Source organism: Lissotriton helveticus, chromosome 3_1, assembly GCF_964261635.1.
Source record: "Lissotriton helveticus chromosome 3_1, aLisHel1.1, whole genome shotgun sequence".
Lineage (NCBI taxonomy): Eukaryota > Metazoa > Chordata > Amphibia > Caudata > Salamandridae > Lissotriton > Lissotriton helveticus.
The window spans coordinates 486856370-486880819 of NC_136061.1; the positions used below are offsets into that span (position 1 = coordinate 486856370).

The 24450-nt window shown below is 49.4% G+C and overlaps 1 protein-coding gene across 1 annotated transcript in view; it reads right to left on the reverse strand.

Moving 5' to 3' along the window:
* LOC144824644 (ferroportin-like) overlaps window positions 1-24450 on the reverse strand; it is a 95764-nt gene that overhangs the window by 38680 nt on the left and 32634 nt on the right. The window contains exons 5-6 of the mRNA XM_078683693.1: window positions 19947-20073; window positions 15024-15269 (exon numbers count right to left, since the gene is read on the reverse strand). Coding sequence (XP_078539819.1) covers window positions 15024-15269; window positions 19947-20073 — 373 coding nt within the window. The remainder of the gene's footprint in view (window positions 1-15023; window positions 15270-19946; window positions 20074-24450) is intronic.

Genomic DNA, 24450 nt, shown 5'->3' on the forward strand with positions numbered 1-24450 from the left:
TGGTCTGCCAGAAGGCATCCGTACCGGCTAAGGTGGTCCAGTCAGTGGCTGTAGACTGCCAGGCGCGGGAGGCCCTCCAACCCTGGTTTCACTTGCACTTGTGAGGACCCAGGGGGACTCTTTGTTGACTAATTATTATTATTATTATTAAAAAACATTTGTAACGCGCTCTATCACCATTGGTTTCTTGGCGCTGATAGACAAATGGGGGGGACCGAAAGCAGGAGGTTTAGTCAAATGCAGCTTGGAAGAGCAGAGTTTTTAAAAGTCTGCGAAAGCAGTCAAGCTTTGGACAGAGACGAAGGGGAAGGGGAAGGGAGTTCCAAGTGGAAGGGGCCAGGACGGAGAAACTCAGACCACCGTGCTTTTTCCTTTTAAATCTAGGTACCACGAGGAGGTTTGATGAGGCTGAGCGAAGGGCTCTCGTAGGGATGTGACGGGTCAGAGCCGAAGAGATAAAAACGGGCGCTGCATCAGATAGGGCTTTAAAGGTGGTACATGCCAGTTTAAAGGTGCAGCGTTTGGATACCGGGAGCCAGTGTAGGCTACGAAGGAGGGGAGTGACATGTTGGTGCTTAGGCTGGTGGAAGATCAGGCGGGCAGCCTGATTCTGCACCAGCTGCAGCCGTTGAAGGTGGCAAGCTGGAATCCCTGCATAAAGAATATTGGCGTAATCGAGCCTAGAGGTGATAAGCGCAATGACCACTTGGGTCAGGGCTTCTTTACTGAAATACCTGCTGATCTTGCGGATCCGCCTGAGGTGGAAAAAACAGGCAGATGTGACCGCGTTGATCTGGGGTCGCATTGACAGGTCCTCAGAAATAATCACCCCCAGGCTTTTGACAGAGCTCACGGGAGAGGGTGCTAGCCCCAAGGAAGTTGGCCAGAACGTGGAGTTCCAGGGATGATTGGGGCCTCCTACCAGGACGAGCTCAGTTTTTGTGGGGTTCAGCTTTAAGTGGCTGTGGTGCATCCACTCCGCGATGGTCATCATGGTGGTCTGAAAATTAGTGCGGGAAGAAGGGAGGGAGTCTATGGGGAAAATTAACTGAAGATCGTCGGCGTAATTAAATATTGTGACCGGGGAGTTACGAAGGGAAGCTAATAAAGGTTGAAGGTACAAATTAAAAAGGAGAGGAGAAAGTGCTGAGCCCTGAGGGACTCCGCAAGGAAGGGAAGTGTAAGAAGCGGAGAAGGAGGATAAGTGGACAGACTGAGAGCGTTGATGGAGAAAAGATCTGAGCCAGTCAAGGGCCACGCCCTGAATGCCAGCGTTGTAGACACGGTCGATCAAAAGAGTGTGATCGACCGTGTCGAAAGCTGCCGAGAGATCTAATAGGACAAGGGCTTGAGGGGTGTTTTTATCCGCACCTTTCCTAAGTGTATCCATCACAGCTACAATGACCGCCTCGGTGGAGTGGAGGGGTCTAAATCCTGCTTGTTGGGGGTCCAAGAAGGAAGATTGCTCTATAAAAGAGCTCAAACAGCGAGTAACAAAGGTCTCCAGGATCTTTCCTAAGTAAGGTAGGAGAGAGATGGGTCTGTAATTGCTAAGTGTTGAGGGGTCTGCGGTAGATTTCTTTAGTATCGGTAGAACTGCAGCTTGCTTAAAAGAAGATGGAACCTTCCCGATGGCAAGGGAGTTGTTAAGTAGTGCCAAAGGGGGACCTGGGCAAGCAAGGAAGGCTTCTTTTAAGACCTGCGGGGGGCAGCAGTCGTTGGGGGAGCCCGAGCTGACTATATGAAGAAGATTAGTGAACTCTTCTAAGGATATAGGAGGGAACTCTGTAAGGATATTAGTATTTGTGGGGGGGAGAAAAGGAGAAGTAAGGGAGGCCGGAGATGGAATATTATTTTTTATTGTGATTATTTTATCTGTAAAATAAGAATTAAGTGAGTCGCAGAGGGTTTGAGTCGGCTGCGGTTGGAGGGTGACTCTATCTGGCATGGAGAGCTCATTTACGACTAAATGGAGAAGCCCTAGCAGAACCAAGCAGTACCAGCAGCTTCTGCTTATATAATGGGTGTTTCTCGTGAGCCTCCTATGTGAGGCCATGATGCGCTCATAAAGTTACCTTGTGTCTCCGTGCGAATCGCTTATGAAGTAGCTGTCCGGGAATGGAAGGAGGTAAAAGCTACAGGGGAAGCAACCAACAAAAGAGGAGGAGTTGCACTGTGCTGTGCAGAGCGTGACGCCCAGCTCTGCTCCTTAAAGATACATTAAAGAGGCACAGTTTAAAAAGGAGCATGTAAAATCTTAAACAATTAACAACAGATGCTGCTGAAGTGGGAAACATCAGGTGTTGATGGAAGGCACACGGAGATTAAGGGGACTGTGTCTGGAGGCAGCGCAATGCACCTATGAGTGGCAAGGAGTCGTCAGAAAGAACAACCTTTGAAATGTGACCCGAAACGGATCACATGGCCGCAAAAGTTAAAGCCATGCGCAGGGAGCGAGCAGCGGCAGGCACTTACTGGATGCCTGTAGACGCTCAGAGCAGTGGAACGCGGCCGGAAGTCCATGTACAGCGTTTACCTTGCAGGAGCAAGAAGCGGCAGGTGAGATAATTGCAAACAGATGGCACTACTGCTCGCTCCCACAAGGTAAACGCTGTACATGCACGAGCACTCATTGGAAACAGTGCAGTACATGCACGCGTTTCCAAGAAAGTACGGAGTGAATCCAAGAGGTCACTCCAAAGCAGCGCTTGCGCGATGCATAGGCGAGACCTAAAAACAGGTTTTTTTTATTTGAAGGCCTTTTGTTTGTCTTCGGCTCCTCCGCACATCCGCTGGGGGATCAGAGAAAATGTCCCCTGCCCCTTTTTATAGTCCCTATCATAAATGTTCCTCTAGGGTCCAATCAATCAGATTGATCGGATCAAGGGATACTGTAACATGGGAGAAAAGAGTTCCCCAGCCAATGTATTTCATTTCTTTTCCAAAATATGGGTCTGCAAAGACTGCATAGCCGAGGACCAAGGACTGTCTGTGAAATATCAGTCAATATATTAAAAAGACTAATCCTTTGAAGCCTACCCAAAACTTTCTGTACTACAAATATCAGAAAACCTATCCTATCTCCTGTTAGCTTTGCTTTAAAATAAGTTGGGTGTCATCTATGTAAGAAATTGGGTTATAGGTTAGGGGTGTGGAGCCCTGGTCAATTAACTACCATATTCCTTGCCAGGGTAAACCATAAAATTCAGTAAAATAACCTTTGTGTAACATTCTGGTAGCTTGGTACAAAAGCAGTCAGGCTTAACTTAGCGGCACTGTGTAAAGTATTTATGCAGGACACAAACCAATCCAATCAGTAGAAATGGGAAAATGCTATTTTAAAATCACAAAGTGCCACTCACAGGCATCTGGTCATTTTAGAAAGATACAGATCCAGGTTAGTGTATCTGAAAGGTTACCTTCTAAAAGTTGCGGTGTAAAGAGTCCAGAACTTCAGGATTTCACCTTTTCTTGTAGTGGTGTGCACTGTGATGCCAGCCAAGGGTCCAGGAACAGGGGAAGCACCTCTTGGGTCACTCTGGTAGAGGCCAGCAGGGCACAAGCAGGTCCAGGCAGGTACAGTTGTAGCAGGTCGGCTGACTAGTGGCAGGGGTGTATCTGGAACTTGTTGTGTCCCTTGTGTCCCTGTAGCTCAGAGCAGGAGGTCAGCCAACTAACCCTTGGAGTCACCCAGATAGCCTGGGATGAAGGGAGCAGGTTCAGTGTGTCTTCGCAGAGAGCAGGGCAGGCCACAAGCAGCAGGGGAGTCCTCTGGGGAACAAGGCAAGCCTCAAGCAGCTGGGCAGTCCTTTAAGGAACAAGGCAACTCTCATGCAGAGGGGCAGGCCACTGGTAGCAGCAGGAAAGTCCTCTGAGAAACAAGGCAGGCCTCAAGCAGCAGGGCTGTCCACTGGGGAACAAGGCAGGCCTCAAGCATCAGGGCTTTCCTCTGGGGAATAAGCAGTCCTTATTCTGTAATGACCAGAGGTCCACGATTTTACTGAAGAGTGGCTCAGGAGGTCGAATATTTATACCGGCTACAATCTTTTGAAGTAGGAGAATTTTCTAGACTACACCAACATCTATGTCTGCAATGTTCCTCCCTTTTCCTGTGAAGGCTCAACAAAGACTAGGATCACAAAAGGCTAGTGTTAGGTTTCTTTCTGTGTGCTGGTGGCATAACTATTGACATATATGGTGTAGGGAACAACTTTGCCTGACCATCCTATCCGGCCCACAACTAGCCCCCTATTGTTCACTGTCTACCAAATACGCATTCGGAATGGGGGAGCCATTAACAGCCCCAAACAGATCGAAACTTCCAGAAGGCCTTAGAAACTTTTCAGCAGGAAAATATAAACGTTCTAAAAGTCTAATTGTCAAATTTGCAATGCAAAATCTGACTCTTTTATGATAATTTTAAATAAAAATTCATTTGAATGGCTTAGCGAGCGGCAATGGCGGTCGCAGCCATCTAGAGCTCCCGCTTGCCCGCGACACAATTGTTCTTTTATCCTGATCCCCGAGCCTGCTTACCATACCCAGAGTGCGGCAACAATTGCTGTAGGTGTCGGTGTCCCTCCGGTGTGGTCGGCGGAGCCCTGTACGCCTTGGGCGCTGCGGAGTGACAGCGGAGGAGGAGCGGCCCAGCGCGCGGCTGGAAAGCCGGGGACTTGATTTGGCACACTTGCGGTGGGTCCTCCGGCGCGGTGTGACCGCCCTGTCGCTTGTCCGGGGTGGCCCTGCGAGTCGCCCGATTAATGAGCATGCAGGCCCTGAGTGCGGAACGGCACGACTGAGATCCAGAGGTCCGTGAATCCGTCCTGCTGGCCGCTGCGGCCTGGTGACACCCGAGAAGCCGGGGACCTCGAGTTTCGCGACGCCCGCCTGGGGCTCGCGCTGGACCGCGGCCGCCTCCGGGGCCGGACGAGGCCTCGGCGCTGCATTTTTGGGACGACCCCCTCCTGCTCCTGCACAGAGGACGGCCTGGAGCGCGACGAGACGGCTGTCGGGGGGCCCGGTGGTGGACGAAGAATCGTGAGTACCCGCGTTGGGGCCCCGGTCGTCCGTGGTGGTGGCCACTGTACTGTCTATTCCCGAGGGGTGCAACAAAGCCTTGCGGGCCGCTGGCAGCGTGGGAGTAGATCCGGAGGTCTGCTGTCGGCTTACCTGAAGCCGTGCCACGAGTTCAGAGCTACGAGGGATAACACCAGGCTGAGGGGGAGGTCGACTGAGTGGGCCCTGGTTGGGCTGCATAGACGAGTAGGTGCCCCTCATTGTTGCTGTGGAGCCCGTGGATTGTGTGAAAGAGACGCTGCCTAGCCCACGGGGGATTAGGGGCCTTAGACTGTTGACTGGTGGAGGGCTGGTTTCGGGGCCTGCCTGGACCTTGCCTCGACACAGGACTTTTCCACAGATGAGACTATCCGGGGCCCACTGAAGGAACAGTTGCTTTCACGTGACCCCCCCCTGTTACACTTGGTGAAGGGGATTGGGGTCCCTGAACGGCCATTTCGGTGTACGCTGTGGGCAATCTGCGAGGGGCTTGCAGCCATGACCAGGGGAGGTGGCGGCCCCACCAAACAAGTGACGATCGACAAGTTCACCGGGCCCGGTGGGGGCCCTGGACCGTCAGGAGGTGGCCAGCAAGGAGGGGGGCCGGATAACGCGGCACTGATGGCGGCCATCACCCAATCAAGAGATATGCTAGATGCCAAGATAGAGGCAGTGGGCGCGGATGTCACCCTCTTGCGCCAAGACTTGCGGAATGCCGTGGCGCGGATCACGGAGGCTGAATCCAGAGTGTCGGTGGTGGAGGACGATGTAGGCACGCTCAAGAAGAAGATGGCGGCAATGGAAACTGCGCAACGGGGTCTGGCGCTTCGAGTGGAGGATGCTGAAGGGCGCGCACGCCGCAACAATCTCCGATTTATTGGCTTTCCGGAACGCTGTGAGAAGGGTAATATGGAACAATTCCTCACGCAGTGGCTGGGAACCTGGCTGCCCCCGGAGGCTCTATCTACTTGCTTCGTTATTGAACGCGCACACCGCGCCTTGTCACAGATGCCACCGGAGGGTGAACGGCCTAGGGCTGTAATTGCTAGACTTCTGAATTACCATGACCGGGATGTCATTCTGAGGGAAGCGAGAACCAAGGAGACCCTTCTTTATGAAAATCGTAAGATAATGATTTTCCCTGACTACACGAAGCTAGTGCAGCAACAGCGCCAATCCTTCATGGACGCCAAGGCGAAGCTGCGGGGTCTCAAACTCCAGTACTCCCTGTTGTACCCTGCGCTCCTGAGGGTGATATTCCAATCGCGGACACTGTTTTTCAATACTCCGGAGGACCTCTTTAAATGGACCGACGAGACGGTTAGGATCCGGCCGAATTCTCAGCCGGGGCTGAATCCAGGCCCTTCGAGTGGAGCATCACAAGAGCGGAATGGTCAGGCGACCAAGACCAAGAAGACCCGGCGATCTAGGTCACGCAAGCGGTCGGCCTCCTTCAGCGGCACCCAGGCCGGTCGTAGGACCGAAGAATCTGACCAGTTTGAAATGGATAATGGCTAAATCTGAAGATTCTGCGCCTCTCTGTACTCTTGTTACTTCAGGCCCTGGCCAACGTAGTGCGGGCTCTTGAGGCCTGATAGACTGGTAGCGTCATGGCTGCCTCAGGATGGGTTTGTGGCTGACCGCTGACCATGGGGGGGATTGTGGGTGGGGGCTCGGGGACTACACATAGGGGCTACTGCTTTCCTACGAATGTGGGGGGTTCTGGGAAGGGAGTGTTGAAGTTGCTGTTACCTGGGGAGTTGGGATCCATTGGCATGGTTGGCTCAGGGTCCTCTGTTCTGGACTCGGGGGCACCCATGCCGCGACAGGTACTTCATGGTTTTTTGAGGTATAGGGTGGGGGGAGGCGGGGTGCGAGTGGCCGAGGACAGGGCCACTGAGTTGGGACTGAAACATATTCAAGACTGTGATGACATTCAATTGATGGTTGGTTCTGGGGTTTGGGGTGGGACGAGGGTTGCTCGTCATGTTATCTGGGGGTTTTGGGGCGGGGGGGTGGGACTGCACGTGTGTTTTGCTATAGTGTTCATTACAGTGTGCGATGAGTGGCAATGGCGAGGACGTTCTGTTGGGTGGGTCCCACTTGATTATGGCTGACAAGACTCATAGACTTCCCGATGCGTCTCTGCGGGTGATCACGTGGAATGTCAGGGGGATGCTCGACAAAATCAAGCGTGGGGCAGTGTTGAGATGGGGGAAGAATGAGAGTGCTGACGTTTTCTTGCTCCAGGAAACCCACATGATGGGCTCGAAAGTGCGGGGTCTACAGAGGTTTGGCTATCACCAGGTGTTTCATGCCGGATTTTCCCGGGGATCCAGGGGGGTAACCATTTTAATACATCGCAGGGTGGCCTATGTCCATGAGAAGCAGTGGGTTGACCCACAGGGTCGCTATATCTTTGTCAAGGGCATGGTGGGCACTGAATCTGTGGTCTTTGGGAGTGTTTATGCCCCCCCCTCCCCCTGCAATGGGCCCTAGCTGAGAAACTGTTCACAGTGTGGGAGGATATCCCTGAATCCCTGGCGGTGGTTGGCGGTGATTGGAATGATGTGATGGATGCGAGTGTGGATCGCCAGCGGCGCCGAGAAGTGGCTGAGACTACCCCTCCCCCCGCACACACCCGACTGCATGCTATGACTGAGGGACTGGGCTGGTCGGATGCCTGGAGACATATGCACCCTACCACACGCGAGTATACGTATGTCTCTGCTGTGCATGGCTCCTATTCAAGATTAGACTGCGTATTTGTGCCTGGCGACTGCTTGTGTAGAGTGAAGGGTGCTGACATCTTGCCTAGGGGTCTGTCCGATCACTCCCCGGTATCGATTAGGGTGGAACTCTGTCGACAACGCCAACCGTTTCGATGGAGGATGTCCTCGTGGCATATCCAGCAGCCTGCCTATGTGACGCACTTGCGGGAAGCGTTAGTCCTATATTGGCGGGAAAACCTCGTGGGGGACATTGACGCCGGGGTGGTATGGGAGGCCATGAAGCCCACTATCCGGGGAGTGGACATAGCGTGGTGTGCCGCGGCCCGGCGCAAGCGGCGAGAAACGATCGTAGAAGCGGCAGCGCAGGTGGAAACCTTGGAGGTGCAGCACCGCATGGGGGGGATGAAGCCGGGTTACGACTCCTTCTCCAGGCCCAGCAGACCTACGCATCTGTCCTACTCGATGATGCGAAACAGGCATGGCTAGCCACACGTAGTAAAATATACCAATGGGGGGACAAGTCATGTACGATGCTTCATAGACTCTGCCAGCGCCACCTCCAGCCGCTTACGCTGCCAGGACTCACGTCCGTTGACGGTGGGGTCCTTACTGACCCGGTTGAGCTGGCAGCGAGTTTTGCCGCATACTTTGCTACTCAGTACGCCCCATGCGATCGCCTATCGACTGATGAGGTAACCAAATTTATCGAGGACTTGCCCCCCAAGATGGTGTCGGATGAAACCAGGAAGGCACTCGATGCGCCCCTTACGGCTGAGGAGCTGGGCGATGCCCTGGGACAGCTTAATACCGGAAAGGTCCCTGGCCCAAGTGGCTACCCGAGTGAGTTTTATAAGAAGTTTCACGTGCATCTGGGGTCCCATTATCACCAGGCGCTTGAGACGGCGCGTGAGCGGGGCACTCTGCCCCGAGACTGGCGACATGCCGAAATTGTAGTCTTTCAGAAACCGGGTAGGCCTCCGGAGCGACACGACTCATATCGCCCCATCTCGTTACTCAATATTGAGGCTAAGGTTCTGGCTAGGGCTCTAGCGAATCGTCTGTCCCCGTATATAACAGACATGATACATCCGGACCAGGCCGGGTTCATGCCTCATAGAGCGACGCGGCATAACATCCGACGCGCGCAGGCGGCGATCGATGCCATGGGAGCCACAGGGGAGCGGGCGGCTCTGTTGCTAGCTGACATTAACAGAGCCTTTGATTCCGTCAGCTGGACTTACCTGTTTGCTCTTTTGCCCCGTCTCAATCTGGGCCCGGTCTTCCTGTCCTATATCAAACTACTGTACACGGATAATACGGCCTCGGTGCGGGTTGCGGGGGTGGTGTCAGAGACGTTTCAAATTGGACGAGGGACCCGGCAGGGATGCCCGCTCTCCCCCTATCTGTTCGCTCTACTAATGGAACACTTGGCTGCATGGGTGCGTATAGATGCGCAAATGCGGGGCTTTGTATGGAACGACAGCTTATCGGATAGGATCGCACTTTACGCGGACGATGTCCTTTTCTTTCTTACCGATCTGCAGCGCTCGGGACCGCGTGTACTGGAAATTATGCGAATCTTTGGGGAAGTCTCGGGCCTATATTTGAATCTGCGTAAATCTACCCTCTGGGTGCTCAATGGAGACACCGTGACAGATCCCTGGACGGTGGGACTACAGGTGGCTACGCATGGCATGAAATATCTGGGGGTGTTTCTGTCAAACTCAACCAACGTTACCTGGGAACGCAACATAGTGCCCGTTTGGGACCGAGTTCAGACAGATATTAAGACCTGGTCTCGTATGCCCCTCTCTATCTTTGGCAGATCCGCAATTTTTAAGATGGTTGCGCTCCCACGTCTCCTCTATCAATTGCAGAATCATCCATATCCAGTTGCACCCCAGTGGTTCCGACAGGTCAATTCGATCTTGGGCCGCTTTCTATGGGCTGGGGGAGCGGCCAGAGTGGCACTACGTACGTGCTTCTTGTCCACCTATTGCGGAGGCCTGGCCACCTCGGATCTGCTGTCCTATTACCAGGCCGCTCATCTGCTTATCCAGAATGATTGGTGGTACGGTGACAGCGGGGATCCAGCCTATGCCCTGGAACGCACGTTGATGGGCGACAATACGCTCCATACAGTCCTCTACTCGGCCCGCTTGTGCCGGAGACTGCCGAGGGTCACGAGTCTCGTGTTTGCTGTCTGGCGGCAGGCCTTGAGCCGCATGGGCTGGTGGGGCCGACTGACCGCGGAGACGCCACTATGGCATAATGGCCTGTTACCCGAGTTGTCGGCCTTATCTGGTTTTGAAGGCTGGGATGCGATTGGGATTTCGCAGCTAGGTCACGTGATGTCCGGAACGACGCTCAAGTCCTTTCAAGCACTCACCATCGAATTTAACATGCCCCAGCCTCAATTTTTTCGGTACTTGCAACTCCGACACGCACTCATGCCCAGCATTGCCAACATGGTTTCGCTTCCCGACTTTAGTCCCGTGGAGGCAAAAGTCTTTATGGGTGATCTGGGGGATAAGAAAGTCTTTCGCATCTATCAGACATTGGTCACTCATTGTTCCTCCACCCTTCTTCCGCTAAAGACGACTTAGGAAGCTGATGTTGGCCCCCTCGATGAAGATGACTGGAGGGAGGCTCTGGAGTCCCCTAGGGGAGCAGCCATTGCCATACGATTTAGACTAATCCAATTCAAAATTCTCCATAGGGCTTATTTTACCCGTGAACGACTGTGGAAGGCAGGCTTGATTGGATCCCCGGAATGTTTGCGCTGCAGGGCTGCAGTGGGCACTTTGCTCCACACGGTATGGTCGTGCCCTAAACTGGTAGGCTTCTGGAGGGGTGTGTGGGGCTGCCTGTCTGAGGTACTGCATTGGACTCTTCCTCGCACTCACCGTCTGGGCTTACTTCACATCCTAGAGGGGGTTGGCGGAAACATTTATAAACGCCACCTGCTGCTCCTGGGACTGGTGGTGGCCAAAAGAGACCTGGCCCGGGCTTGGAAGGATGTGATGGCCCCCCCCCTGTGTGCCTGGAGAGCCGGAATGGACTTTTGTATGGGCCTGGAACGACCGATTTCTGAAGCACGTGGCTGCCCCCGCAAGCATTTCAAGATATGGAAGAGATGGGCTGAGTATAGGGGGTTGACACTAGACCCGCCAGCGGAACTGGAAGAAGATCTTTAGTTGCATGTTATCTGCAAGTCCTTGCATTACGCCACGAGTATCGCCTCATGATTGGACATCGAAGCTATCTGTATGCACGTGCACCGGGGTAGGGTGGGACACAGGGGTAGAGGTGGGAGGGTTGGGTAGTTGGGGATCATAGGGGTAGGGGAGGGTATGGATGTATTCCTTTTATAATTGCTTTCTCTTGACTATTTAGTTGGACGCTTAGTCCTATGCTGTACCTGTAACACAATGCTTGGTGGTGTTCTCCTGAATGTGGGGAGCCACACTTATTTCTTGCCCGATCCTACCAATAAAATTGTTGTGAAAAAAAAAATGTCATTTGAATCCAAACATGACATTTCTACCCATTCCCATGCAACAGTTAGCGCTGATTAAATGTAATAAGGTAACACAACGTTATCCTATGAGAGAGGTAGGCCTTACAGTAGCGAAAAAAGAGTTTTTCACTAACAGGACATTTAAAATTAAAAACACATGCCCTAATTTTTAAACGCAACGCACCCTGCCATACGGGCTGTTTAGGGCCTAACATATGGGGTGATTTACATGTATTAAAAAGAAGGTTTAGGTCTGGCAAAAGGTTTATTTTGCCAGGGTGAATTGGTAGTTTAAAACTGTGCAATGCTGCAAAGGCACACCTAAAATATGTTTTAAAGTGCTACTTTAGTGGGTTCGACAATGAGTGTAGCAGGCCCACTAGTAGAATTTACATTGCAGGCCCTGGGTACATGTAGCACCATTTTACTAGGGACTTACAAGTAAATTAAATGTGCCAATTGGGAGTAAGCCAATTTCACCATGTTCAAAGGTGAGAGCACAAGGCCTTTAGCACTGGATAATAGTGGAAAAGTGTACAGAGTCCTACTGCCAAGAAAAATGAAATTTAGAAAACAGGCCTGGTGAAGGCAAAATGTTTGGGGGTGACCCTGAGAGAGGGCTAGGTCAAACAATCTGTTTAAAGAAATAAGTTAAACACAAAGGACTGAATATTGTAAACCGGACAGGATGATACATAGATTGAACAGCAGTTGTGAAAAGATAATAAAGTCTTAGGGAACAAGACAAACACTGTGTTCAACAAATGACGTGAAAGGAAGAGGTGGGATCTAAAAGGACATCTTTGAAAGAAAGTTAGAGAACCATAGGAAAGCTAAATCTTCTCTCCCCAGACACGATGGTCTGTAGAAAGTTGTGATTTATGGTGTCAAAAGTCAGCAGAACATCTGGTAAAATTAAGCTGAGATGTTGGAGGCAGCACAGCAGAAAAGATAATCCAAAGCTGCCAAGATGGTACTACGCCATGGGTGAAGACCCTTCTGGGCAGTTAGTAAAAAATGATTAGCCTTCACAAACTTGGATAGCTAGATAAAAATAGATTTCACCAGCAGCTTAGCCAAATAAGGCAGTTCGGAAATCGATCAATAGTTGACCAGGATGCGGGTCAATAGAAGCCTTTTCAATAAGGGAGTGGCTCAGGTCAATTTTAAAGGTCCAGGCACGATGCTAGTAAATTGCATTAATAATCACTCTTGGTCTTTTGGAATCTAACAGCCAATACTTCTTATGCATCTTAAGTGATAATCGGTTCCAAGGGGAACTGGATAATTTTCTGGAAGGAACTACTGCAGTGAACTCAGTGTGTGGAAGTGTGTCGGAACATCAAGAAGGCCAGGAAGTATATCTAAATGGTGGAAATCGAAGTGTTGTGCTCATAGTAAACAAGCTTGATTGGCAGAAATCTTACCTACAAATAAATCTGCAAAATGAATGCACTTGACTATTGAGATTGATAAATCAACTTGATTAGGAGAATCTTTCAATTCCTTGATCACAAAAAAATGCTTCAGGTAAATTCAGAGTAAAGACTTTATTGAAGCAGAATAAATATTTTTCTTTCCAAATTGCTTTCTTATAAAAGTGGTTAGATTTTTTTATCTTCTATGTTCACTGCAGGGTGATAATCTGTACGTCAACAACTTTCTATAGCTTGCAGAGAGTTCTTTAAAAAAGTCTGGGTTAGACCCCTCTCTCCCGTCTAATTTTCCACCCATTTCCCTTCTTCCATACCTTGGGAGGATCTTGGAGAGCTACATCACAACCTGTGTCTATACCTTCATTGAGGACAACCATCTTCTGGCCTCCCACCAAGCGGGTTTTCGCCCGGCCCACTCTACTGAGTCAGTGGTCCTGTCCGTTCTAGACGAGCTAAAGAGCAAGGCTGACTCCAACTTACCCCAAGCCTTGGTGCTCCTTGACTTGTCCGCTGCATTTACACGGTCGATCACTCCATCCTTCTCGGCCGTGTCAGCGCAGCGGGCGTTCGGGGCACTGCCCTCTCTTGGCTCACCTCTTTTCTCAAAGAACGGACCCAGGCGGTCCATATTTCTGGTTTTTCTGCCCCCACCCGCTTGGTTTCATGCGGGGTCCCCCAAGGTTCCTCCCTGTCCCCCCTTCTTTTCAATCTTTACATTCATCCCCTCATTCTTTCTCTTCTTGACATGGGGGTCTCCGTGTATAATTATGCGGACGACCTCCAGTTAGTATTTGATCTTTCCTCCCCCTTGGATTCCCTGCCTAAATTCCACTCTACCCTAGTTTTCATCTCTGAGTGGATGAACATCAATCAACTTAAATTTAATCTGGACAAGACGGAGTTGGTCCTGACTGGCCCTACCACCTCCCCTTGGTCTGCCGCCTTTTGGTCCCCCACCTTCGGCCCCTCGCCAGTACCGGCGGCCTCAGCAAAGACCCTGGGCATTAAAGTCAGTCCGGACCTCTCCATGCGTGCCCAGATTAGTTCAGTTGTCTCCTCCTGTTTTCTTTCCCTCCGGATTATTCGGAAAGTGTCCCGTTTCTTTTCTCCCGATGCTCTTAAACTTATTATTTTGGCACTGATTCTCTTCCGTCTTGATTACGGGAATAGCCTCTACGTGGGCATTCCGGCCTACGAACTACGCCGGCTTCAGACTGTTCAGAATCAGGCCGCCCATCTTATCTACCACCTTCCCAAGTTCCACCACATCACTCCTGTTTTGAAATCCCTTCACTGGCTCCCCATCTGCCAGAGATCCCTTTTCAAGATGGGATGTCTGGCCTTCATGGCCCGTGCTCGCACTGCCCCGGCCTTCATCAATTGCCTTATCAATCCCTACACTCCCAGTCGTGCCCTCCGCTCCTCCAATCATGCCCTTCTCAATGTCCCTCGCTTCCGCAGATCCAAGTCCGGAGGGACTAGATTCTCTGTATTGGCCCCTCGCTTTTGGAACAGCCTTCCACCATCCATTAGATCTACTCCAGATTACTTACAATTCCGCAAGGCCCTTAAGACCTTCCTGTTCTCCCAAGCGTACTCCTGCTGATTTCCTTTCGGCATATCTCTTTGCTCCTCAGTCCTCTACTCTAGTGCCAGGAAGCCGCTTGGTCACAGTGTGCTTTATTAAGAACTTTTTAACTAACTAACTTCTTCAGTGCCATAAGACCATTGAAAGGTATAAGAAAGGCTCCCAGTGTGCATTCACAGGATGCTGAGACCAACCACTGTTGTTCGCATGCAGTAGAGATTTAACAGCGGGGCCATAAAGCACACAGGAAAAGTGGGTGAGTGTATCTGCTTGTGTTATTTGACAATAGGGACACAAATCCATATGTTAAAGTCTTTCATAAGTGTTATCATCCTCTGATGATGCCAGGCATACACAGCTCATCATCCCTCATCATGCCTCCTGGTTTTACACTTTGGCCCATAATTGTGGGGCAGGCAATTGCCAGTGTTTACTGTCCTCTTTTGGGGATCGGAACCCTTGTGAAGGTGCTTGACAAAGGGCAATAACACTTTTTAAAAACACATGACTTCAAGAACTTAGCAGGTCACTACATTTGAATAGAAAAATCATCAAAAAGGCATAAGACCCTGTACCAAAAATGCAGCACTCTTAACGTATTGTACACATATTTTTGGATGAAATGATGGGCAAATCTTGTGCAAACGCTATGATCATGAAATATTTCTTACATTTGTCAATATCTACAATACCTTTCTTTTCATTTAGTTGTTGCATTTCCTGTTCATCTCCTTTCTGACCACCTTTGATCGCTAGGGCTGGAGTCTTCTGGTAAACCTTCCAAAGTATCAGGTACTCTAGGCCCATTGAAAGAATGTTCCAACCAGCAATGAATCCACAGCCAGTCACCAGGGAGCCAAACGTAATTATCTGTCCCACTGCTAATGGGGATAGTATATTGGTCACTTGGTCAATTCTTCTCATGGTAGCGTTCATTGCTAGAAAAGAATTCAGGAAAGTAATGAAGCACAATACTGTTGCAGTAAATACATTTGCAATGAAATTACTTTGAAAAAAATCCTCCTATTTGATACCAAATATTATCCTAATGATACCAAATGGATTGATGTCACACGTATGACATAGGTAGGTGCAAGGGCAAGAGAGGTGTGCACAAAGTACAGCGGTGACCAAAAAGGGCAGATTGTTTTGTTGACAGCTTAAAGAGTGTGGTATAGGCAGGGACCATTATTGGCCATATTCTGGCATCCTCGTCCATCACTCAATCTGAGAGTATTAACCATGAGACAGCAGCAACCACTACCATGCACTGCTGTACCTGGCACATAAATGTGAACGCTGCTGAGTGAACAGCTCACTCAAAAGCCAGCTCCTAGCATAGTGTATTAATTATTAATGGAACAATTAACAATCTGATGATGTGTAATTCATAAAAATGTGAAACAAAATGGTTCATTGTTGAATTCTCTCCCATCCAAATCCATCGCTGTGCATGATGAATGAGTACAGATTTGTATAGCGCTGGCTACCCGGGGGCATCCCAGCGCTTTAGACCCATCTCAGACAAATCACTCAGCAGAACAGAAAGGTCTTCAGCCTCTTTCTAAACTGTAGATGATTAGGCTCAAGCCGCAGGTAATCGGGCAGCTGATTCCAACTTTTTGCTGCCTGTACTGCAAAACGTCGGCCCCCTGTACGAGAACGCTTGATCCTCGGGACAGAGAGCAGATTGCGGTGGTTGGATCTAAGAGCTCTGGGCCCTTGATGGTGCCTCATAAGAGGGCACAGAATGGCAGGGCCCTTGTTGATTATTGATTTGTGGGACATACACAAGGCCTTAAACTGGATCCTTTCCTGAACAGGTAACCAGTGTAGAGCCCGGATGGCCGTCTTCGCCGAGCTGTGTCTAGGGACATCCATAAGCATTCGGGCTGCGCAGTTCTGGACTGACTGGAGTATCTTAATGGTCCCTAATGGTGCCCCCAAGTAGACCGCGTTCGCATAGTCAAGCCTCGAGAGGATCAGGGACTGAACCAGGATCCGTCTTGCCTCGAACGGAAGAAGGGTCAGGACCTTCCGTAGGATCTTCAGAAGGCCGTAACAGGTAGCTGCGACCTTACGGGCTTGAACTTGAAAAATAAAGGGGGGATCAAGCCACACCCCCAGACTTTTAATTTGCTCCTTCGGGGGAGGGGGCGGACCCAAACATATGGGCCACCAAGCGTCAAGATTAATGGGGGCCTTATATCCCAGCATCATAATCTCTGTTTTTGAACTGTTAAGTTTAAAAAAAGAGACGTCCTTCCAATCGAGGACCTTGGTGAGACACGGGGAAAGGTTATTGACCCCGGAATCCACAGCATCTGCCCTAGCCAGGGAAACCACCAACTGCGTATCGTCGGCGTAGGTGACCAATTGGATTCCCCAGGGAAGGACCTCATAAGCCAGGGGCCTCATATAGATATTAAATAGGGTCGGGCTCAATGAGGATCCCTGGGGAACGCCATAATGCAGTGGGAATTGATCGGATGCTGCTTCCTCCTCGAAAACTGCAAAGGATCTGTTAGCAAGGAAGGACCGAAACCAATTAAGGACGGTCCCCACAATGCCAACCTCCCGCAACCGCTGGAGAAGGAGTGTGTGGTTTACAGTATCGAAGGCTGCGCTGAGGTCCAAAAGGACCACCGCAGCGCGGCCTCCTCCATCCACAATTTTCCTTGCCTCCTCCACTACTGCGACCAGAGCAGTCTCAGTTCCATGCCTCGTTCTAAAACCCGTTTGGGTGACATGCAAGGCGCCCTCGTCCTCAATAAATGTTAATAGTATGCGGTTGACATATTTCTCTGCAATTTTGCTAACCCCTGGCAGGAGAGAGATAGGTCTATAATTGGACCATTCTTCTGGATCAAGGCTAGGTTTTTTTAGCAGAGCTTTGACACTGGCCTGCTTCCACCGAGGGGGTACTACACCTGCCGCCAGAGAGGAGTTAATAACATCCTTGATAACAGGAACCACAATGTCAGAGGCCTGTTTTAAAACCGAAGGCGGGGCAATGTCAGAGGGGGGGCCAGATTTAAGGTTCCTGAGGAGCCCTTCAGCCGTAGGTAGATCTAGTGGCGGAAAGGACTCGAGTTTCGTGAGGGAGGTCGGTCCAGAGGGAGAGATCGTGGACTCGGTGACACATGGGGGTGGAAAAGCTGAGTATATGTTGGCAACCTTCTTGGCGAAGAAGCGGGCCAATTCGGTGCACCGTTTCTGGGGATCATTTACCTCAATAGACGGACATGGTGGAGTAACTAGAGATTTAAAGATTTTAAAATTTTCCCTGGGTCAATTGGCGGCATCAGCAATTTTTCCTTGGTAATAGGATGATTGTGCCATTTTAAGGTGCTTCTTATAATCCCTGAGAACCATCCTATACTCATTTTTATTCTCGAGGGAGAAGTTCTTTCTCCACTTTCTTTCCGCCCTCTTGCAGCTCCGTTTATGATCCTTCAGATCAGTGGAGTACCAAGGCAGTTTATTCCCGCCGGTGCGATGATTAATCTCATTTACAGGCAGGATGGGATCGAGAGAGGTCTCTAGCCACCTGTTAAGCGCCTCATTCGCTGCGATAGGATCGGCACAGAAGGGAGGGGGAGATTTATTTAATATGGATAGCCATTCCTCTAGAGGGAGTCTCGACCAAATACTCCCCAGTCTCTCAGAGGTTGTGGTCGGACGGCTGACATCGGCCGGGGTCCAAGTGAAAGATAGCAGCGCATGGTCTGACCAAGGGACAAAGAGTGACTCATCCCAATTAATCTCAACCAGATTAGTAAAGAAATGATCAATTAGATGCCCGGCCAAATGGGTAGGTCCTGCTACAATTTGTTTAAGTTGCAGCATCCCCAGTCCTTCCAATAAAGCTTGCGAAGAAGGGGCAGATGGATCGTCTAAATGTATGTTAAAATCTCCCAAGATTGAGAAATTGGGGGCGCTACTGATGATATGGGTGGTTTTATCATGAAGATTGTCGCAGAAATCGTGTGTGAACCAGGAGGCCTGTACACCACAATCCCTGAAAGGGAGCATGTGGAGGAAAAGGTTAATACAAACGAGAGACTCTCGCAGTCAGCGAGCGGGCTCTCAGAGATACGGCACCTAAAAGAGTTTCGATATATAATTGCCACCCCACCTCCTCGCCCGATCTGCCGGTCATTCCTACAGATTACGAACCCCGGGGGGAGGGCACAGACTAAGTCCGGGTCAGAGGCCTCGGTTAACCACGTTTCCGTAAGGAACAGGACATCTGGCTCACGCTCCTCAAATATCATGCTGATTTCATGAGCATGTTTTGGGAGTGAACGGCAATTAATAAGAAGTAAAGAGTATTTTTTGGGCTTAGGGAGTAACGAAGTACCCGGTTCCTGCGGACCCAGCAAACCTTTACAGAGAGGACAGGGAATCATTACCTCCAAGGGGAGTAACACATGGGGACAGGGAACTGCGGGGTCATCTCGGAACATCAATAGCTGGTCTCTACAAAACGTGATTCTACCTGCTCCCAAACCAGGAGTCGCTTCCATCCTCCCGGCCCCTGGGCCCGTCCTGACACAGACGGGCACAGACGGGCTTTCCTTAGGCGCTCCTTCGGCGCGTGGAGGCGCGTCCGCTGCGCGGAGGGAAGGACTTCTCAATTTATGCGCAACAGCGCGTGTCACTAACTTGCTCCCCCGAGTCTAGAGCACCAACCAGCCTCCAACCCAAGCCAAGATGGCCGCTCTAATTTGCCAGCCACCTCCAAGCCCCCAACTCCCTCAGCAGCCTAATGGGCTAAAAAGGGTCGGAAGTTGAGTGAAAATACGGCGAAAATGCTCGTGGGTGTCAGCAGAGGTGAAATACAATTTAAAAGACAATTTTTTTTAAATCGATTTCGGCGAGTGTATTAAAATGGGCAGAGCTGTGTAACTCAGCCTAAGGAGTGAAGTGTAGGGTGCAATGATACCAACTGCAAGTACAGCCTGAGCAGCTAGGAAACACTTCTGTGTGCAAGTGGCCTCTCTTTGAAATACATTGCCAATATATGTTCACACCCAATGCAAACTTCTAAAGTTTTGGTGGGTATTTAAGAACTTCGTTGTTTGCTCTGTAGAGACAACCTCCTCAGTAGAATCACCCAACCATAGGAAGCCCCAGGACAGTTATAGCACTGTATAAACGTTGTTTAAATGGTTGATGTGAAGTGTAGCTACTTGAGTGCATATTGTATACTTTGCCAGAAGCATCTAGACATATATAGCCTTTCCCTGTAATGGATGTGTCTACATAACCGTACACATAAACAGGTTGAGCATTCATACTATCTTCTAACAAGGCAAATGATGCCTGAATGTTTTCCCTAAACTGTTCTTGAAAACAATATGAAAAGCACTTTCTGGGTCCATGTTACACAGTTTAGCACAGGACAAATGTTTTAAACAAAGATCCAAACAAACGTTCTTGTCTATGGAGCCCAAACCACCATTTCCTTATCCAAGTTTTAATGTTGTCTTGCACAACTTGTGAAACTATGGATGCTCATTTATATTCATCTGCAAAAAAAGAGTGCCTTTTGATACAGCAGTGCAGCCAAGTGAAGCATGTACAGACCATTCACACCAGAGCACTCTTACCTGCCAAACAGGTTCGATTTTCACCAGCGACCACAATGATCCAGTCTCGCTGTATTGTGATGGATGTCGCAGTACTGGCTAGGGTAGCAATGGTCCCAATAGTGATAACCACCAGGTAGCAAATCGTCTGGATTTAGAAGGCACAGAAATGTATTATAAATAGAAATGGTCAATGGCAGGTGCTGTAAATCAAACAAGTGTATTTAAGATTTTTCACATATTTTAATAAAGTGCAGTATTTTATGTGCAGGAATAAAAATATTAAATTGTTCCATGGTTGGACAGTGATAGTAGTGACAATTTGGTGGCCTAGATTGGTTGTCAAATTTCACAAACGACTAGTCTGCGTTCTTTTGATTTTGTGCAGATCACATACATCTCCTCATGCTTTGAATAAATCATACAATTTGACTGATAGGGTCATTCATTTACCAGCGTAGGTGTATAAACATAAAGGGATGTGTGCAGTGGGGACTAGCATTATTAAATTGTGGTTGGGCATGGTGGCGCCCACATCATCATAGTGCGGAGCGGGAGCCCGACCGGTGCATCACTGCTCTGCCGGGATCTTGGTTGTCCACAAACAGGAAGGAGAAGGACTTCGCTTTCTGCTCAGTGGAAGACGATCCAGTCAATCCTGGAGCTACCCTCATCAACTTGAGAGTGAAAGCCAGTATTGGTTGGAGTACGCTAACCCTGAGCTCATTTTGAGGTTGGGTGCCTGTGCCAACAATCTTCAGGCTGTTTCACAGCCTTTGGATTGCTATTTCTACAGTGTGCATGCTGGCCTGGCCGTCGGAAGTCGGCCTGCCAATTCGACATGTGCACTGTAGACCAGTGCTGGCATCCTGCATCTGCAGGATTCAGCCACACCCCCACCCTTGTGGTATAAACTGCATAAGCCAGTGCAGTGGCAAATAATTAAAATGGCAGTGTCATGCTATTTTATTTATTTGTGCTCGCAGCAGGTGGGGCGACACTTCTCTGCTCATGAGAAGGAGCTGCACCTGGATGAGTGATTCTTCTGTCTCAGCCATAATACCCATTCAAAGCAGTCACACCATGTGGAAGTCTCCACATGTTTCTACAGGATGGCCTGCCTTTGCTTATCAGTGTGATGAGTACAGTTAATAGACGACATTTCTGGGCCCTTCTATCAGTGTGATGAGTACAACAAATGGACATTTCTGGGCTCTTGTATCAGTGTGATGAGTGCACCTAATGCACTAGCTGGGCTCTTCTATCAGTGTGAAGGGTGCAGCCAATAGTCATTTCTGGGCATTTCTATCAGGGGGATGAGTACAGCCAATGGCCATTTCTGGCTTCTTGTATCAATGTGATGAGTGCAGCCAATGGACATTTCTCTGCACTTGTATCAGTGTGCTGAGTAGAGTCAATGGACATTCCTGCATACTTCTATCAGTGTAAAGAGCACCGTCACTGGACATTTCTGGGCACTTCTACCAGTAGGATGAGTAGAGTGAATGGACATTTCTGGGATCTTTAATCAGTGTTATCAAATCAAAAAATGGACATTCTGGGACCTTCCATCAGTGTGATGAGTGCAGTCAACGGACAGTTCAGTACACTTGCATAAGTGTGTAGAGTAACTTAAATGAGCTTGTATGGGCACTTCTGTCAATGTGTTGAGTGCAGTTAATGGACATTTCTGGGCCCTTGTATGAGTGTTATCAGTGTTATGTTATATGTTATGTTATATGTTGATTTATAACGCGCTCTGTTAGTCGGGACTATCCTGGCGCGGAGAGGAAACTGAATCAGAGTAATTGGGGAGCAGCTATTCATGATGTGTAAAAAGGTGAGTTTTTAACAATTTTTTTAAATTGATCAGGTTGGGAGAATGTCTTAGAGCATCAGGAAGGGCGTTCCACATCTGAGCTCCCCAAACCGTCAGAGATTGCCCGCCCAGGCGAACTCTCTTAAATCTGGGAACGACTACCTGCTTTCGGGAGGCAGATCGCAGCTGACGGGTCGGTAGATAAAAAGCAAATCTTTTTGCAAGGTAGGGTGGACATGGTCCATGCAGGGCTTTATAAACGAGTACTAGAGCTTTAAAACGCTCTCTTTGGGCCACTGGAAGCCAGTGAAGCTCCCTCAATTGCTTACGAACGCTGAGTCTCCTCGGGATGTTATAGAGGAGTCTCACCATCGCATTCTGGACTACTTGTAGCTTTCTAATCAGAAAGTCCGGTGCCCCGATGTAAAGGGCATTCGAGTAGTCCAGGCGGGAGAGCACCAATGCTCTGGCTACTGTTTCTTTGGCCGCTTGGGGGAGAAGGGGAAAGAATCTTCGAAGGGTGGTCAGAGTTCCAAAGCAAGTCCCAGCCAGTCTAGTAATCTGGTCACGGAAACACAGATCGGCACCAAACCAGACTCCAAGGTTCTTAGCTATCCCACCCTCTCCCTTAGGGCAAGGTAATCCACTGGGCCAAATGGACTCCTTAAAGTCAGTTGGGAATTGGCCGTAGAGCAAGATTTCTGATTTGTCCTCATTGCACTTGAGGCAGGCTCTTGCTAGCCAAGCAAATACAAAGGATAGGCATTGGCGAGCTCCTGAAGTGCTGATATTCTCCTTATTCCAGGTAAAGAGAAGTTGGGTGTCGTCAGCGTAAGCCATTATCTTTGCACCCAAGTTCTCTGCCAGCAGAATCAAAGGTGTTAAATAGACATTAAATAAAAGGGGGCTCAAGGTCGACCCCTGTGGTACTCCAGTCTCAACTCTGCGGTTAGAAGAATGAAAGGGAGGTAACCAGATTTGTTGGGACCGGTCAGACAGGAAAGACCTGATCCACCCAAGGACCATGCCCGAGATGCCAATATCCTCCAGCCTAGACAAAAGCTGGAGGTGAGGCACGGTATCGAATGCGGCAGAGAGGTCCAATAAAATTAGAGCCGCTCTGCCGCCTCCATCCAGGCATTCCCTGATGGCCTCTGCCATCTCCACAAGTGCAGTCTCGGTGCTAAAAGAGGTACGGAACCCCGATTGGGCCGGATGGAGTGCCCCTGAGGATTCCACGAACCTCTCCAGCTGCCAAAATACGGCCTTCTCGCATACATTGGCAAGGGCTGGGAGAAGGGATATGGGCCGATAGTTTGATGGTGGATCGGCAGTGGGTTTTTTAATCAGAGGGAGGAGTTTGGCTTGTTTCCACTGGGCGGGCACCATTCCCAAAGCTAGTGACTCATTGACCAGAGCAGTAACCATAGGGGTAATTACTTCGGCCACTCCACTTAAAACCCTCGCAGGGCATGGATCTGCTGGAGACCCCGACTTCAGAGCTTTTAGTATGGTCATCACATCCATCTCTTCAACATAAGTAAATTTAGACATCTCGGCTTTAGCCACTATTACTTGGCATAGTGAGGATGAAGGTAGTCGGTCAAGTAGAGGTTGTTCGGCTTGCATAGGGGGTGGCTGGTCAGAGGGTTTGAGACTATCTTGAATTTTTTGTATTTTAACGATAAAAAAGGTGGATAGTTGTTCGCACCAATCTGTAGAGATCAGTGCAGCCAGTAGGCATTCATAGGACCTTTGTACAATGTGATGGGAACAGTCAATAGACATCCCTGGGCCCTTGTATCAGTGTGATTACTGTAGCCAATTGGAATATCTGGGATCTTGAATCATTTTGATGATTCCAGTTAATGGACTCTTGCATCAGAGTGATCAATGCAGCTAGTTGAAATTCATAGGCCTTTGTATCAGTGTAATGTGTACAGTCAATGGACATTTCTGGGCACTTCTATCAGTGTGCTCAGCACAGCCAATGGCCATGTCTTTGTCACTTCTATCAGAGGGATAAGTACAGTCAATGGTCATTTTTGGGCTCTGGTATAAGTGTGCGCAGTACCGTCAATGGACATTTCTGGGCTCTTGTGTCAGAATGATGAGTTCAGTCAATGGACATTTCTGGGCACATGTATCAGTGTGATAAGTGCACCGAAAGGCCATTCCAAGGCCTCAGCCAATTAATATGTCTGGGCTCGTGCACACGTGTGATTAAAACAGGCAATGGACAACCTGAGCCCTTCATCCAACACAAGGAGCTCAGCTAATGGGCATTTCTGGGACATTCTATAAGCACGATGAGTACAATCAATTGACATTTCTGGGCCCTTGAGACAGTGTGATGAGCACCGCCAATGGACATTTCTGGGTCTTCTATCAGCATGAGAAGTACAATCAGTTGACATTGTAGGGCCCTTGTAGCAGCATGATGAGGTCTATGAACCTTTTTTGGCTCACAGTCTGCCAAAGGCCAGGTTCTTTAGCTACACTTTTTCAGCGCAAAAAAAACATATCTTAATTACATTGTGACTTTATGGTATTGATCAACTTAGGTAAAATGACATAGGAAACCATTTATCAGAAATCATACCCCCTAACTTTAGCAGAGGTGTCAAATTTAACAACAGTGACATTTTTTTCTGGATTTTAGAAGGATCTTTTCTTTTACACATGAGAATCTTTTTTGCTGGATTC